A 17,836-nucleotide genomic window follows, 5' to 3' on the forward strand; every position below is an offset into this window, starting at 1 on the left:
TAAAAAAGGCCCCCATTTTGGATCGGTGGTGAGGCTCCAACAAGGTGGAGAGCCAGAAGTCATCCCTATGCCGGATGGTGACAATTCGGCTGTCACTACACAAGGAAGTGAGCATGTATCGGGCCATTTGTGCAAGTGACTCGGAGGGACTCCCTGCCTCCATCTCCACTGCATACTGCCACAGTGTGTCTGGGTCCTATGCCTCATCTTCCTCATCGTCCTGTAGTTCCTCTTCCTGCTCCTGCTCCTCCTCTTCTGTCACCTGTGTAGAAAAACCACCCATTTCGCTACACATTGCCTGTGCTCCAATGTCCTCCTCCTCCAGTTCAGCCCCCACAGGGCTCATGTGGTAGTGAGATGTAGGCGCCACGTCTCCAGTAGTGATGAGCGGGAGGTGCCATATTTGATTTAGCGATATTTCATTATTCTATTTATCGCATATAATATGCGATTTAATTATTAGCGTATTGCGATTTTTTTTTTTTTTACTATATAAGGCAACTTTCCTATTGGTTGGCTATGGCTATTGGCTAATACTGTATGTGTGTTTTAAGAATATTCGCTATGTTGCTATATATTCTTGTTTTAGAATATGACGAATATTCTAAAAAACTAAGTTATAGCAATATTGTGAATATTCATAAAATACACATATAGACTGTAATTTAGCTGTTATTCCACTTTGGCATACTCCTCCCCGACAAGCGTCCCCGTCACCATCGGAACGCCTGTGGGTTAGAATATACCATCGGATCTGAGTTTTCACGATCTCAGGGTAAACTCAGATCCGATGTATTTTCTAACCCACAGGCGTTCCCATGGTGACGGGGACGCTTGTCGGGGAGAAGTATGCGAACAACTGTACAGATTGAAAAAAAAAAGGCGAATATTCTTAATATTGAATATATTCCCTATATTGCTATATATTAGTTTTTTAGAATATTCGTCATTTTTTTCCATATGAAAATACATAGCACCATATTCGAAATATTCGCGAATTAGCAAAGTTGCGATATTCGCGATTAATATTCGCTATTCGAATATTCGCGCTCAACACTAGTCTCCAGTCCCCTGACCATCCAGATTTATCAGCATCTGTTCCAGGACATGAAGCAGTGGAATGACAGTGTTCATACTGTAGTCCTGGCGACTGACAAATAACTCCTCAAAGGGCCTGAGCAAACGGGAGGTGTCACGCATGAGCTGCCACTAGCTGACATCGAAGTTACACAGAGGAGTAATCCTGTCCGCTTGGATAATCAAGAAATCGTTTATGGCCTTTCTCTGTTCGTATAGTCGGTCCAACATATGGAGGGTGGAATTCCAACGGGTGGAAACGTCGCATATCAGCCTATGTTGGGGGATGCCGTTCTGCTGTTGCAGCTCAAGGAGGGTGTGCTTTGCGGTGTACGAGTGGCTGAAAAGTTTCCTGGCCATTTTTAGGATGCCTTGCAGATGGGTGGAAGACTTCAGGAACCGCTTGACAACCAGATTGAACACGTGTGCCATGCAGGGTGCATGGCTCAGCCCTCCTTGACGCAGCGCCGACTCCATGTTCTTGCCGCTGTCGGTCACCATGTTTCTGATTTTCAGTTGTCGCAGAGAAAGTTAGGATTCGATTTCTTGATGAAGGACATGGAGCAGTTCCTTCCCTGTGTGACTACGTTCGCCCAGGCAAACGAGGTGCAGAGCAGCGTGACACCGCCGTGCACATGTGGTATGCTAGAGGGGCACTGTGAATTATCCCTGCAGTGGAGGCTGAGGACACAGTGGAGGATGAGGAGGCAGAGGCGGACATTGTCGCAGGACCAACAACGTGAGAAAGTGGAGGCGGAAGAGGCGTCACCAGGCCAAGTTGCTGGTGTGGCTGTTGCAGGAACCACATTCACCCAGTGGGCCGTAAAGGACATATATTGTCCCTGAACATAGTTACATCATAGTTACATAGTTGATCGATTGCTGACGGAATGACTGACGAGGAGTAGGAGGAGGAGGAGGAGCAGGATTATCTGGACCAGCAGATGATGGGAAGTACAGACAGCTCCCTTCGGCTGAAGTGGTGGAGCCTTGACTACCTGAAATCGGCTGCGTGCCACTGGGTGATGCAGCGGTTGATGTGGCAGGCTGGACCACCACATCGGAGCCACGGTTCTCCCAGGCCACTTTATGGTGACGCTGCATATGTTGATGCAGGGCCATGATGCCAACATTGGCATCCTGGGCACGCGTCACCTTCTGCCCATAAATTCTACATATGTCCATGTTCACCTCCTCCGGTGGCTTAACAAAAAACTAACACACCGCCACTTATTTTACCCCCAACACTACGCACTGACTGACTGCTACTGCCGCTGCCTCCGTGAACCCATGCACAGCTACATCCTAGGCAAGTAGGCTCCTGCGAAGCAGGTGGTCTACCCCGGGCACTTTTGGCTTCCGACCAACGACTGCTGCCACCCTGCTGACTCCCGGCCACGCTAGCTACTTGCTGGGTCCACCGCTGGCTCACGGGCAAGCTGCCACCCTCTTCTCCCGATGATAATGAAGCCCCTTCATCACCAGGCCCCAAATGCGATCAGTTACATCATCATCATCAAGTACTGTCTGCACGTCACTGATGCCCTCCTCATCCGTCTCTGGGTCAGAAGCCTGACCGCTCGCAACACCAGCTCCCACGACACTCTCTTCATCACTACTTGCCCGCCTAGTGGAGGATGTCTCCTCCACATCTTGGCTTGCCAGTAGCTGCTGGCTCTCTTCTAGTAGCTTGTCTTCACAGTATAGTGGAGCTGAGCCCACAGCATACAATACTTTTCTGGCTCAGGGAACAGAAAAGGACAGAGGCAGATTGAGGACAGGTGAGGGCACAGGGCGTGCTCCCGGGCCCTGCCAACTAAGGGTTGTGTCTGATGAACCCACCAACTCTTGGCTGGGGGTGTCTGATGTCACTTGGGGGCGAAGTGGGTGACCGAGTCAACCATTCAAGAACCACTGAGTTGCTGGTCAAGACACGACTGCTAGCTGACACTAGGAGCTCAGGCCTCTCAAAGTGACGCCTGCTGCCACGGCCCCTTACTCTGCTGTGACCTGTTCCTGCGCCAGAAGCATTTAGGCCTCTGCCAATACCCTGTGCAGGGCCTGGCACTTCTCTGTCTGACATACTGTTAGATCAAATTAATAAAAAGGAAATTAAAACACCCCAAAAAAGTCTGTAATTTTCTCACTTCACCGTACAATAACTAATAAGTCCTTTTTTCCCCCACTAATACACACGAAAAGGGCTTTAGAAGATATAACTGCACCGCTGAACGGCAAATTTTTTACTTTTGCCACTAATACACAACAAAAAGGCTTTAGAACATATTACTGCACCACTGAACGGCAACTAGGCCCTTTTTTTTCCACTTATACACGCCACAGAAGGCTCTAGAAAATATAACTGCACCGCTGAACTGCAAATATATTTTACTTTTGCCAATAATACATGACAAAGAAGGCTTTAAAACAGGGGGGCACAACCTTTTTTGGTCTGGGAGCCGCATTGTCACATCGCTCTATTTCAAGGGGCCGCAAATTAAAAAAAATTTGATCAGCGCTCATCTGCCTATTACACAAGCCAGTGCAAAGTGACTGGGGAGGAGTGATCGCTGCCACAGTCGTTCCGCCTTCATTTACATTACACAGGGAGATGTGCTTCAAATAATCGGACATCTTTCATCCTGATATAATATGCAAATCAGCCGACAAATGACCAATTCCTTGTTTATTGACTGATCAGCTGCACGATAATACCGTCCAGATATAAGATATGAGCGCTACTATGAACACTTGTTCCCAGTAATTGTCCCAAATATCATGCTGCAGCATAACCCCTGAAACCGAAGAGTTAGGCCCCTTTCACACGAGCGAGTAGTCCGCGCGGGTGCAATGCGTGAAGTGAACGCATTGCACCCGCACTGAATCCTGACCCATTCATTTCTATGGGGCTGTTCACATGAGCAGTCATTTTCACGCATCACTTGTGCGTTGCGTGAAAATCGCAGCATGCTCCTCCTGTGCGTTTTTCACGCAACACAGGCCCCATAGAAGTGAATGGGGTTGCGTGAAAATCGCAAGCATCCGCAAGCAAGTGCGGATGTGGTGTGATTTGCACGCATGGTTGCTAGGAGACGATCGGGATGGAGACCCGATCATTATTATTTTCCCTTATAACATGGTTACAAGGGAAAATAATAGCATTCTGAATACAGAATGCATAGTAAAATAGCGCTGGAGGGGTTAAAAAAAATTAAAAATAATTTAACTCACCTTAATCCACTTGCTCGCGCAGCCGGCATCTCCTTCTGTCTTGATCTTAGCTTTGTGTAGCAACAAGGACCTTTGGTGACGTCACAGTCATCACATGATCCATCACATGATCTTTTACCATGGTGATGGATCATGTGATGACCGGAGTGACGTCACCACAGGTCCTGTTGCTACACAAAGCTAAGATGAAGACAGAAGGAGATACCGGCTACGCGAGCAAGTGGACTAAGGTGAGTTTAAATTATGTTTAAAAATTTTTTTAACCCCTCCAGCGCTATTTTACTATGCATTCTGTATTCAGAATGCTATTATTTTCCCTTTATAACCATGTTATAAGGGAAAATAATACAATCTACACAACACCGATCCCAAGCCCGAACTTCTGTGAAGAAGTTCGGGTTTGGGTACCAAACGCGCACGATTTTTCTCACGCGAGTGCAAAACGCATTACAATGTTTTGCACTCGCGTGGAAAAATCGCGGGTGTTCCCGCAACGCACCCGCACATTTTCCCGCAACGCCCGTCTGAAAGAGGCCTTATACTTACCTGCTCCCCACCGGTCTGGTCCTTCGCATTGCCCCCTGCTGTTTACACCTGGCAGTGCATGGACATGGTCATACACCACTCCAGCCAATGACTGGCTTAGGCGGTGATGTGGCCACAAGCAGCGTGTAACTGCTGAAGCCAGTCATTGACTGGAGCCGTGCAAGTGACTATGGCCATGCACTGCCAGGTGTAAACAGCGCAGGAGCCAGAAGATGGAGGCAGCGGGGGCAGCGCAGAGGAGCAGAGTAGAGCAGGTAATTATGAATCTTCTATTTCAGAGGCTATGTTGTAGAAACTTGTTAAAAATAATTTTTACCAGAAAAGTGGTGACATTTCTTTCCATTCTGCTTCCTTTTTATAAATCAGAGTTTTCCTTCACTACAGAGGACGAAGCTCACTGGTTATTACCATCTCCTGCCAATCCAGTTATAGGCGTCCTGCAGTAACCAGTAAGCACTTTACCTTGCTAGTGGGGAAGGCGCCTATTGGTTAACGTTTGAATGACCAGGCCCGAAAAGGCCTTAATGACCGGACACTTTTTTGTGATTTAGCCCGTGTAGTGGTTGTAACTATTTGTTGGACTACCAAAATAATTTTTGCAACAATTTTGATTTGGGGGAAACAGTACAAAACATTTTTAAAAAGTATATTTTTTTTCAAACTATAGCTCCTTATTCTTTAAATATGCAAACTGACACCAAAATAAATTATTATAATTAGTTCCCTATTTTGTGTAGGCTGTTTTGTTATATAATATTAAAAGTTTTACGTGAATAAGGCGGTAATGGTGACGGTTTTGATTGGTGTGAGTGTTTTTTTAACTTAATATATTTCTGCTACATAATATGTCCCCCAAGAGGTCATAAAAAGACCTTGGTGGACACTGTCACTTTTTTAAATTTTGCACTTTTTCCTTTTTATTTTTTACTTCTATTAGAATTTTATTAATATTTTATTGTATTATTTTTTGATAATTTTATAAATTATTTTATTTTTTAGAATTTTCTATAATTTCTTTTATATATTTTTGACACATAATATGTCTCCCAAGGGGTCATAAAAAGACTGTTGCGGGACAGTGAACACTCTTTTATTAGGCACTTTTTCCTTTCTATTGTATTTTATTTTTTTATTTTTTTGTGCCACATAATATTTTATTTCTCTTTTCTTTTCTTTATATTTTATTATATTTTTTATTTAGTTTTAAAAAAATGTAAAAATAAATTTAAACTTTTTTTTTAATATGTATTTTTACCGCATAATTTGTCCCCAAGAGGTCACTGAAAGATCTTTGGGAGACAATAATTGACTTCTTTTTGTACTATTTCCACTGTAACTGGAGCATTCAAAAGAGCCCCAGTTACAGGGAAACCAGCCTGCTGCGGAGGCTTTGTACCAGGGCAGCACTCCTGTGTTCCACGTGATCGCTGGGTCCACACTGCTCAAAGAGGAGAAGCGCTAATAAAGTGCTTCTGTCTTCTCCTCGGCTTCTCCTGCTCTCACTAATATCTGGGGACCCTTTCCGCTTCTGCTACAGTGCAGGAGCAAAACCTGTGATCCACCTGCTGTGCGGCGCTCTGTGCAGTGTTTCTGCCTAGCAGGGCGGGGGCCGCAAACCATGGCTCTGGTGGCCGCATGCGGCCCGCAGGTTGTGCACCCCTGCTTTAGAACATATAACTGCACCGCTAAACGGCAAATATATTTTACTTTTGCCACTAATACATGACAAAAAGGGCTTTAGAACTTATAACTGCACCACTGAACGGCAAATATATTTTTATTTTGCCACTATGACACGACAAAAAAGGATTATAACATATAACTGCACCAGCTGAACAGCAAATAGGCCCTTATATTTTTCCGCTTATACACGCCACAAAAGGCTTTAGGACATATAACTGCACCACTGAACTGCAAATATATTTTACTTTTGCCACTAATATATGACAAAAGGGGCTTTAGAACATATAACAGCACCGCTAAACGGCAAATATATTTTACTTTTGCCACTAATACATGACAAAAAAAGGTTTAGAACATATAACTGCACCACTGAACAACAAATAGGCATTTATTTTTTCCACTTATACACGCCACAGAAGGCTTTAGAACTGCTGAACTGCAAATTTATTTTACTTTTGCCACTAATACACGCCAAAAAGGGCTGTAATTTTCGCACTTCACCACACAACGGCTATTAAGCCCTTTTTTTCCACTAATACAAGCCCAAAAATGCTTTAGAAACATATAGCTGCACCGCACAAGGGCAAATAAGAGGTAGAAATATTTCCTTGTAATAAACCCTGTTACTGGCGGTATCACTCAGCACTTGCACCACAATAAGAAGAATGGTTTGCTGGAATTACAGAGCTGTATGATGGCAATTTGGATCCGCAGTCAGTGCAGCAAGGTGTAATAGGATTGTTCCTGTTTCCCAGGCTGTAACCCCCCGACTGAACCCTGTTCAACATAAATCCTCCCTGTCCTTTCCTTACACCTTGAATAATCTTTCCCTGAACTTGTAGATCATTTTTTTAGCACAATGAAGTCTTTCCTAGCACTGTCCCTAGCGCCTGCTGACGTCTCTCCCTGCACTAAGTAGAATGGAAAATGGCAGAATCCAAGATGGCTGAGGCTATTTATAGGGCTGTGACATCACAGGGCTGGCTGGCTGCTGATTGGCTGCATGCACGGCATTATGGGTGATCCCGCATTCCCAGAGTTTCTTGCTCCATGTCCTCACACATGCAGCAGCAATTTTAGGAAAAAATTTGATTCGTTACTACGAAGCGTGAGGAAATTTGCATTAGGTGCGAATCTAATAGGCAGCTTCAATTCGCTCATTTTTAGTAATACATATAAGGCAACATTATACCAAAGTAGAAGAGGCCTTTGGGTTTTTGAGTGAAGAAACTGCCGGTGGCTCTTGGAGAAGAGACATCAGCTCCTCTTTGTATGAGTATCTTGACAAAATTCATGTTTTGATTGACAGTGGCGATGTGAAGAGCCGTCTGCCCTGTAGACAAAGTAGTGACAAAAAGAGATGAGACAAGAGACAGGAGCTCCACATTGTGCCACAGTGACATATGTGTTTATGATTTTAAAGGACAACCATCAGCAATATCCACCCTATTAAACCAGGGATATTTCATAGAGTTGATTCTGCTGATTAATATAATACCTACATTATGATAATTGGTTGCAACATTCTTGAGAAAAATTACTATTATTCTTAACACTGGAAAGCTGAGGAGCAAAGGTGCACTGAGGGGCTAGGCCCTACCCCTTATGACCTGACGCCCTAAAAAGTCATTTTCTCAGGAACTCTGACACCAATTTCTACAAGACAGGTATCATTTTAATCAGCAAGAAGAACAGTAACAGGGCGTAGCACAAATAGACAGGTGATGATCATAAAAGTTTGACCTAGTGGTAAGTTTGACTCAACTGGTAAGCAGTTATAGTGTAACGTCAATACACTCTCATATTGTGAACTGAAAGTGGCTGCTCTCCAGGCCCTGTGGGTTAATCCTTTATTTTAAAAAATGTGCAAGCGCTCTATCTGATGGTGGAGGACTAGACTTGCATGATATAATGATCTTGGGATGACCATGTGACATTAAGGCTGGGGCTACATCTGTCACGTGACATGAAGATAGCAAGGTCCCATTGTGACATACCGTCTAATGGGATTTAATGGGGTCATGATGCGATGCATGACATGCCACGATGGCAAACTAACGGCTTAAAAAAAAATCCAACACTGTTTTGGATGCTATTTTTCCATCATAGATCACAATGCAAGTCACGTGTGCGACCACGACTTGACTGTAACCTTTTTTTGCGTTTTGACTATGTTATTAAAGCCAAATCCCAACTCTCTCGACAGCAAGTTGCAGAAAAGTCGCACCAATGTTTTTGGTCAGAAGACTTTTCTGAGACCTGCCATTGCATGACACACATCGTCGTGTAGCCCCAACCTAAGACAGAACACAATTTTGGGTGGAGCAAATCTACGTCCGCTCAATTCTAAATGCGACAAATTTGGAGCAAAACACTTCTATCTCCTGCAGTCTCAAACTCCAGTCTCAGTAAATATCGTCCCTGGGTTGCGTTCACAAATTGTGGTCGCGTTTCGAATGCCTTGCATTCCCTGCTGCAATTTTCAGAAAACTGGGGCAAAAACCACACCACCACAACAATGTTTCAACACAGCCTTAACACTGATGTGCTATTCCTTAGGCTAGCTTCACATATGGGCAAGTTTTACAGCTACAAGTTCTCGGCCAACATGGGTCATTAGACAGTCTGGACTGGTCTTTTTTTTCCAATCATGCTTTTGTATTACACTCATGTCAAAGCAACCATAAAAAAACAAAAAAAGTTTGTCTGTGCTTAGCAGCAACATTGACCTTGGTAGATCTCAGAGGTCATGGGCAGGTTCAGCAGGTAAGGAGCCTCGGTTAGGAGAATTTCTGCCGCTTCCAGGTTGTCATACAGAGCTGCCATGTGCAGGGCCGTTTCTCCTAAAGCACCTGACAAAGAAAGGGACAAAAAATATTTGTTAAAGTCATGGAACACCACTAGTGCATTGTGTTTTTTATAACATTTTATTTTATTAGAGACACAAGTAGTGGTGCAAAAAATGTGCCGGCAGCAGTTTTATCTCTAATTTCAGTGGTTTTCAAGTTGATTGTTAATGGCAGCATGGTTTGTGGGTAAAACTGCACTTTCCTTACAAAACTGCGCTGCCATTTACAAATAATTGAAAAACTTTACCATTTTGGCATAAAAATGCCAGTCTGTATGGACTATGTGCGTCTCCACCCTAAGAAGCTACAACCTCCTAATTTGCCAAACAAATTCACAGAAGAGATGGAATCAGCAGCAAATTGGTAATTTCCTTCAGGCCTCTTTGACAATTTTTTATATTTTTTTTGCATTTTTAAAGGTTTGTGGGCAAAAAAAGAGATGTGCATTTTAGGTGTTTTTTTTATTGTATTCTTCAAATCTTTTAGTAAAATATATGAGAGGCAAATATAACACACCAAGAGCGTGATGTGTTTGGCAAAAACACCACAAACCCTCGAAATGCCACAGAAAAACACGGTGTATGTAGAATTTTTTAAAATTTGCTGTAGATTTTAAAGTTAAATCTGGCCAGTGAGTTTTTGACAAAACAAAATTAAATTGAAAACGCCAAGAAAAGCCACAAAAAATGTGTGAGCCTGTGACTCCATCTTTAGATAGAATTTCCACCCAACAAAAAAAAAATAAATTATCATGAAAAAACTAATACGTTGAGTAGCTATAGCAGTCACCCTCTTATTACTTGTCATCTCCCTCCTTAAAGGGTTTGTCCCATCTTAGAGGTGATACAGAAGTAGTGTAGCCTGTTCTGCTACGCTGTTTTCGTAGCTGCCATTCACTACAATAGGAGTTATGGAAACAGTGGAACAATGGTCCACTCAGGTGTGTCCGTATGTCACCTGGGGCCAGTGCTTAGTTCCATCTTGCTGGGACAACCCCTTCAATGATGGGGCAGCACTCCTGAATTACTCTGCCTGCTGATAGGGAGAAACATGTGGCCATACAATTACAGCTGCCCCATCCTCTGTACCCCCTCCCCACTTTCATTTCTCTGACCAGTGCAAGCAGGAAACAGGAAATTACAGCCATGACGGTGCCAGAGCCTGGATAGGTGAGTAACCACTGGACCCCAGAGATGAGCGAATCGAATCCCACGAAGTGGAATTCGATCCGAATTTCAGGGTAAATTCGATTCGCCTAGAAGGTGAATTTCCTCACACTTCGTGGCAGCGAATCAATTTAACCTGAAATAGTATAAAAATACAAAAAAAAATAATACTTACCTACTCCATTTGCTCGCGACGGGCCGCCAGCCTCCATCTTGCTTGAAGATCTTGGCCGTAATCCCGTGCAGCGTGAGATTACATCATCACGCCGACCGGTGTGATGACGTCATAAGTCCCCACGCCAGCTGGCGAGATGACGTAATCTCGCCCCGCACAGGATTTTGACCGAGATCTTAAAGCAAGATGGCGCCGGGCCAGCCCGTTGCAAGCAAATGGAGGCGGTAAGTTTGATTTAATTTATTTTTTATTTTTCATTTTACAGTCAGATTCCGCGATCATGTATGAATGTGGCATCTGACGGGTACAATGACGGGGGCGGCAGTGTAATTCGGCGAATCAGCCGAATCGAACTTTTAAGAAATTCGCTCATCTCTAATTTTAATATTAACCCACCGGATATTAACTACACCACCGGAACATTGGAATGAACCCTTTCACTGCCCTAAACCACCAGGGATCCTGGAATTAATCCTTTTACTGTCCTACACTTAACCCCTTCAATGCAGTAGACCACCATTGATACTAACATCAACCCGCTCACTACCCTAGAACATTAGAAAGCTCCCTCACTTAGATCTACTAATATTAACCCCCTCTACTAATATTACCCCCCCCCCCCCCCGATCACTAGTCATACAGACATTAATTCGTTTACTGCCCCAGACCACCGGGAACACAGACATTAACTCCCTAACTGCCTTACGCCACCAGGGACACACATTAACTCCCTAGCTGCCTTAGACCACCACGGATATAGATGGTATCCCCTTACTGTCCTAGACCATAACTTTCATTGCATTGGATACCACTTGCCTTAATGCTATCTTTTTGCTTTATAGACAATTATTAGGGTGCTGTATGTTATTGAACATTTGATACAGTCCAGAATCCCCGTCAATACTGTCCTGCCCACTAGCTACAAAGAATGGAAGGAGAGGAAGGTGCAGTATGGACCTATATCAGACAATGGGTGCCATATTACAGATCTATACAATGCATACTTAAAATATTTGTGGGCTGATTGACAAAGGACAAATACCCTGTTGCTTTTGTATCACAGGGATTTTATTTTAAGATGGACTGTTATTTTCTATTGATATATGAAAGCTAGAATATGATTTGCTGGTGCTCTGGTCACTGGAAGATTTATCTCCTAGACTTGCCTCTCTGGAAGGGGTCACATTTGTCTGACGATAAGATCTCTATCAGAAGCTCCACATTATTCTCTTTTGCAGCTTGAAGGATGGGCATTTCCTTGATCCTAAAACAAAAAAACAAACCAAAACTTAGGCAATGACAAATTCACGAGTCATTAAAATTTATCGAAATGGCACACATGGTGGACACAATTCTCTTTGTTTAACCACCTTTTGGCTGGTATACATGTACATGTACAAATACATTTTTTGCACATTGTAACTACTTTTAACCACTCCATTTGCTTATAAAATAAAACATAATAAATTTGGTGCTACCCATTTTTTTCCCTATGCTTAGCTTTGTAAATATTCCTGTCAGGAACCACGATCTGGGACGCGGCTGTTCTCGAAGGGTTGCTATGCTGAACAGCCAAGCCCCAATTAGTCAACCTATCTATGAGTCTGGATGCTGAGCCAATCAGGTTCCTGGTTTGGCATCCAATCCTAGAGCTAGGCAGTAGATTTAAGTCTGGCATTGGCTGATTGTCTTTGTGATTTTGATTCCTGACTCCAGTTCAGAGCTTTGTGTTCCATCATCTTTGCATTTCTGTTTAACTTTCCTGTGTACTGACCTCAGCTTGTTTCTGGATTTCCTCTTGCCTACTCATTAGCCTTCTACTGATTCCATTTGCTTAGGCTCCATGTTTTTTTTTTCTAGATTTGTATTATGACTTATTTTGCTTCTGCCTCCTGGCTTAGACTCTGGCTTTTCTCTGGATTAACCCCTTGTCTAATTATTTTGCTTGTAATTAGTGATGAGCGAACTTCTGTTTTAAGTTCGGCGTCTAAAGTTCGGCTTCCGGTTAGCGGAGAATCCCGATATGGTTCCCGATATGGATTCCGACTTCCGTTGTGGTCCGTGGTAGCGGAATCAATAATCGGCCATTATTGATTCCGCTACCACGGACCACAACGGAAGTCGGAATCCATATCGGGAACCATATCGGGATTCTCCGCTAGCTTTGACTCTGGCTTGTACTTCTCTCCTGCTACTCCTTGGCATCTTATAGGTGTTTTCTGCTACCTTACTCCAGAGATGTAACATTGGTCATGAGCAGCCAATTCTGACCTGTCTTGCAGGGGGCTGAACACTTAGGAATAGCCTTAGATCTAATAAGATAGGTGAAGGAAGATAGGTAGCAGATTTTGAGTTTTCAGGTGGTGGTTCCAAATAGTGTCCACTGTAGCCTTCCTCACATTTGTTTCATAACACCACCATAGACATCCTTGTAGGATGCCATTGACAGAAGGGTTAAAAAATGTGAAATCAAAATTATTATTTTTTAATATGATTTTCATGGCTTCCATTCTACAACCTGTTTTATTCTGAGCAGAGCTTGGCTACAAAATTAGAGTCAATTATCATATTGCTGGCTAAGATTTCGGTTTGTCCTCATTCTGTTCTTTGGACCTTGTTTGATAAATTGAAATATTTCCTATCTTCTTTTGATGAAGAGATAATAACTGCTCCTACTGAAAAGATTTTTGCTCATGTATAGAATAGAATGTTCTATTAGGTGTAGTTATACTTTATAGTGAGAAAGCGGTGCCAGGATGTCCACAGAACCCCTTCTTTGACTGATACCTTCTTTGCTGTAGCAGATCTGTGTTGACGCCCTTCTCCATCATGTTTAAGCAAGCAAAATTAAAGCAGATTTCTTGCTTGGATGTTTTCTTTATTTTCATAATCTTATTTGAAATTCTGTAAAAAAAAAAAAAAAATTATCATAAATGTTGAAACTTGGTTTTACTATAATTTAACACCAGGACCGGCGACCACTTAAGGTAAAGAGAGGTGGTACAAGCTAATTCTGGTGACATTTTTGGCACAAATCATGGAAAATAACATGATGAATTTTGTGATTGTGTCTGTAGAACGTCTGCTCTGGGGTCATCTCATTTCTGAAGTCTTTAGTTATTTTGCAGTCTACTTATGTTGGGATTTGCTCTGTGGTTTGTATTTATTCTGAAGTACATATTAAGGAGGTTTGTTTAGCAGGTCTGCTCTGGGGTCTGTATTTAGAAGGTCTGGTCTGGGGTCTTTTTATTTCTGAAGTTTATAGTTATTTTGGTTACAATTAGTGTTGAGTCAATCGAAGTCCACAAAGTGGACTTTGATCTAAATTTCAGGGAAAATTCGTTTTGCTGCAAAGTCGATTTTCCTCGTGCTTCTCACACGAAATCCAGTGCACAGTGACGTATGACGTCACTATGCCATCCAACATGATGATGTCATCATGGGCCTCTCAAGATTTCATTCAAGATGGCGGTGACCAGCCCGTTGCGAACAAATGGATGAAGTAAGTATTTTTTTTATTTTATATTTTACACTGTAATATTGCTATCAGATGCAGCGATCATATATGAAAACGGCATCTGAGGGGTACAATGATGGGGGGGTCGGCACAATTGCTGCTTCCTGCCATTGCACCCACTACTTACAAAGAAATACGCTTCATGGTAAAGTAATTCTTCATGAAGCGAACTCTTTTGTAAAGTTTGGCGAAACAGGTGAATCAAATTTTGAAATATTTCGCTCAACACTAGTTACTATTTATATTCTGGGGATCTCATCTCTTCTCTGTATTGTTTCTTGGGTAAATACTTATTTAGGTCTGTTCTGGGGACAATATTTGGGACTGTATTTAAATAGCAGGTCTTGTCTGAAGTTGGCATTTATTTTGTGGTCTGACATGGGGTCCAGGATCTTTCTCTGTAATTGCAACAGCTTCTAACTAAAAATATGGCTGGTGGCAGTTGAAAATTGAAACTGAGTGCGTGTGACCACCTGAATGAGGTGGACGGAGAAATAATGAAAAGAACAAACAGCAGGTGGCGCTATACAGTTTTTTATTGAATACCTCAGTGGCTATTCAGTGGCTAAGTTTTTTATTACATACAGTTGCAAAATTGTTCAGATCAATGTGCTGGTGTGAAAATCACAGAATATTTTTTGTGGTATAACCAGTTTGAATCAGAAAACATGTAATAAACAATTAAAACCAAGACTGCAGAAAATAAGAGAAAAAGTAAAAGGAGAAATAAAAATACTGAAAGGAATTGACACTTAAAGAGGACCTTTCATCAGTTTAGACCTAGTCTAATTATGGTCTTACCTTATTGGGCGGCCCCCACTGATACCCTGGCTAAGAGCGGTGCGCTCTGATTGGATGCGCTCACAGCCAGGGAGAAGAGAACCGCCCCCAGCCAAACTGAGAGTCTCCGCCTAGTATAACCGAGTCGGCTCATTATAATATATAATATAAGGCGCCGAAATCAACGGGGCCAAGAGCGGACGAACGGGGGGGGAGAGGGGTCTTTGGAAAACAAAAGTGCCATGGTATCAGTGGGGGTCGCCCTATAAGGTAAGATCATAAGTAGGCTAGGGTTAAACTGATGAAAGGACCTCTTTAATATAAAAAAAAATGAAAAAATATAACAGTACAATGAAAAATAATTAAAAACAATAAAATAATGAAAAGCTAAATTCACAAACTGCATTCAGTACTTATGTTTGGTAGGTAAAAATGGTGCATTTGAACATACAGAAATACAACGCCTCTGTATGTATACCACATGGTGTATGTTCCTGCTTTTTATACAGCGTTACTCAAAAGCATTTGAGACTGATCAGCCTTATTAAATTTTACCCTGAATTTAAAGGGAACCTGTCACCGGGATTTTGTGTATAGAGCTGAGGACATGGGTTGCTAGATGGCCGCTAGCACATCCGCAATACCCAGTCCCCATAGCTCTGTGTGCTTTTATTGTGTACAAAAATCGATTTGATACATATGCAAATTAACCTGAGATGAGTCCTGTACGTGAGATGAGTCATGGACAGGACACATCTCAGGTTCATTTGCATATGTATCAAATCGGTTTTTTTTACACAATAAAAGCACACAGAGCTTTGGGGACTGGGTATTGCGGATGTGCTAGCGGCCATCTAGCAACCCATGTCCTCAGCTCTATACACAAAATCCCGGTGACAGGTTCCCTTTAAAGCTCCGTAAGTCTGAGAAAATGTATTTGTTAACTCAATAGATAAGTGAAGATGCAGCTTCATATCAATCAATCAACAATTGTAATTATTCAAATGTAACTATTATATTTTATTGTATATTATATGAAATGTATGTTTTATATATAACTAAATATATCACTTTATTACAGTTCATTATTCCCATTATTTACAACTATTGCAATGAGGTGGACAGATCAATGTAGTCCTTATCAATATGGAGGAAACATAAAAGAAACATAAATTAAAATATTTAGCAAATTTAAAAAATAGGGACATTTATATATGTAAAAGCAAAAAGAGTGTGAATATTTTTGATTTACATTAGCAACAATTTATTTATTGGGCTTTGGTAGGATCACAGATCGTAATAACAAGAATCTGAATTTTTAGCCAACACTATGTTGTGACCCTGATTGATGTTCGACCCTCATGGATTTACTAAATTCTGAAAACTGTATTGATAACACGGTTATTAAACTCACCTTTAAGTCCTCGGTATTATATGGCATTTACTTTTACACAGGTGTTGTGTTTAGTTAGCGGTGTCCAATAAGCCAAACATTCCAGATATTGTGTGGACATTGTCACTTTGGGTTGAGAGCCATGTGCTGAGTGACAACGATCCAAACTCCTGTTCGCCCTCCTGTAGAAGACTTTGTTCCAAGTAGATGATGATCTTTTGAGAAGGATAGTGGGAGGGGGGACTGCTTATTATCCAGATCATGCATAGGAATGTGGTGAGACCTGTCCGGGAACTTGAGAAGGGTACAGTAGATGACACTCTGTTCCAACTGTACACACTAATCTGATAGACAGTGGGTGGTCAGGGTTTTAAAGGAACAGTATCACCTACCTTGCATTTATCATGGTTGTAGGGGTATCTATAGGTCCATTTTCTACAGTGTTGCTATGCCTAACCTAGCACAAGGGTAAAAAATGAAATGGGACTTAAGTAGATAATCTTGAGACCTTCTAATACCCAAAGAGTGACTAACTTCCACAAATTTAGCTCATAGACTTAATTTAACAGCTTGTAATTTTTTTATTGCTCTGTGGGATTATAGTATGGGAATAAAACACTGGCCATCGGGTTTCCCACCCAGTTAACACATTGAACACTTTTCCGATGAAAAGAAAAGACGTTATGAACCATCTTTCTTTGAAATTACCAGGGTATAAAATAGATCCTCCAAAAGGTAATTGGAGTATCCTTTCTTCAGAACAGAGCTAAGCAGAAGCAGCATAGCTGAGCTCCAGCAGCCACAGCTGAGTACAGCATTATAAAGCACCCCAGAGGCACCCAAACTTCTCTGGAGCAGACCCCTCTCCACCCACTCACCCCCAGGAAGACACTGGAGATGAGGAGGACGAAGAAAAACCCTGGTTTCCCCACAAAACCTACCTCTTTCTTCAAAGCAGCACCGATCCAAGATGGCCCCCGGAACATGCAGGAGGCAGAAAGGACACCAATGAACTCCAGCAACAAGAGCACCACGAGGCAGCAGGTCCATGGGGAGCTGGTAGGACATATGTCCCCTGTAAGTAAAACTAGTCATGTAAGTGGGGGGTCTGCCCAAAGCTCTCCAGCAGAGGCAACGTCTAATACAAGCTCTGAACATGATAGGATCGCTTTGCAAGATTTAAAGGCAGACCTGAAAAGTTCTATACACTCAGATATTCAGTCAGCCTTAAACACTATAAGGGCAGACATCACGGCTAGAGATGAGCGAATCGAAGCTGACGAAGTGGAATTTTGTTTAGAATTTCAGAAAAAAATTGATTCGCAACAAATGCGAATTTACTCCCTCTTCATGTTAACGAATTGCATTTTTCCTAAAATGGTGGCTACACGTGTGAGGACTGAGGACATAGGGCAAGGA

The 17,836-nt window shown here is 42.3% G+C and overlaps 1 protein-coding gene across 1 annotated transcript in view; it reads right to left on the bottom strand.

Annotated features, from left to right (window-relative positions):
- The window catches only part of LOC122941558 (transient receptor potential cation channel subfamily V member 6-like), a 36,432-nt gene extending 18,940 nt beyond the window's left edge, over window positions 1–17,492 (bottom strand). Inside the window, 5 exon segments of the mRNA XM_044298886.1 lie at window positions 7,730–7,870; window positions 9,267–9,389; window positions 11,894–11,991; window positions 13,515–13,631; window positions 17,359–17,492. Coding sequence (XP_044154821.1) covers window positions 7,730–7,870; window positions 9,267–9,389; window positions 11,894–11,991; window positions 13,515–13,615 — 463 coding nt within the window. The 5' untranslated portion in view covers window positions 13,616–13,631; window positions 17,359–17,492.
- Window positions 17,493–17,836: the final 344 nt, after the last annotated feature.

This window comes from Bufo gargarizans, chromosome 6 (assembly GCF_014858855.1).
Source record: "Bufo gargarizans isolate SCDJY-AF-19 chromosome 6, ASM1485885v1, whole genome shotgun sequence".
NCBI classification, from domain to species: Eukaryota; Metazoa; Chordata; class Amphibia; order Anura; family Bufonidae; genus Bufo; species Bufo gargarizans.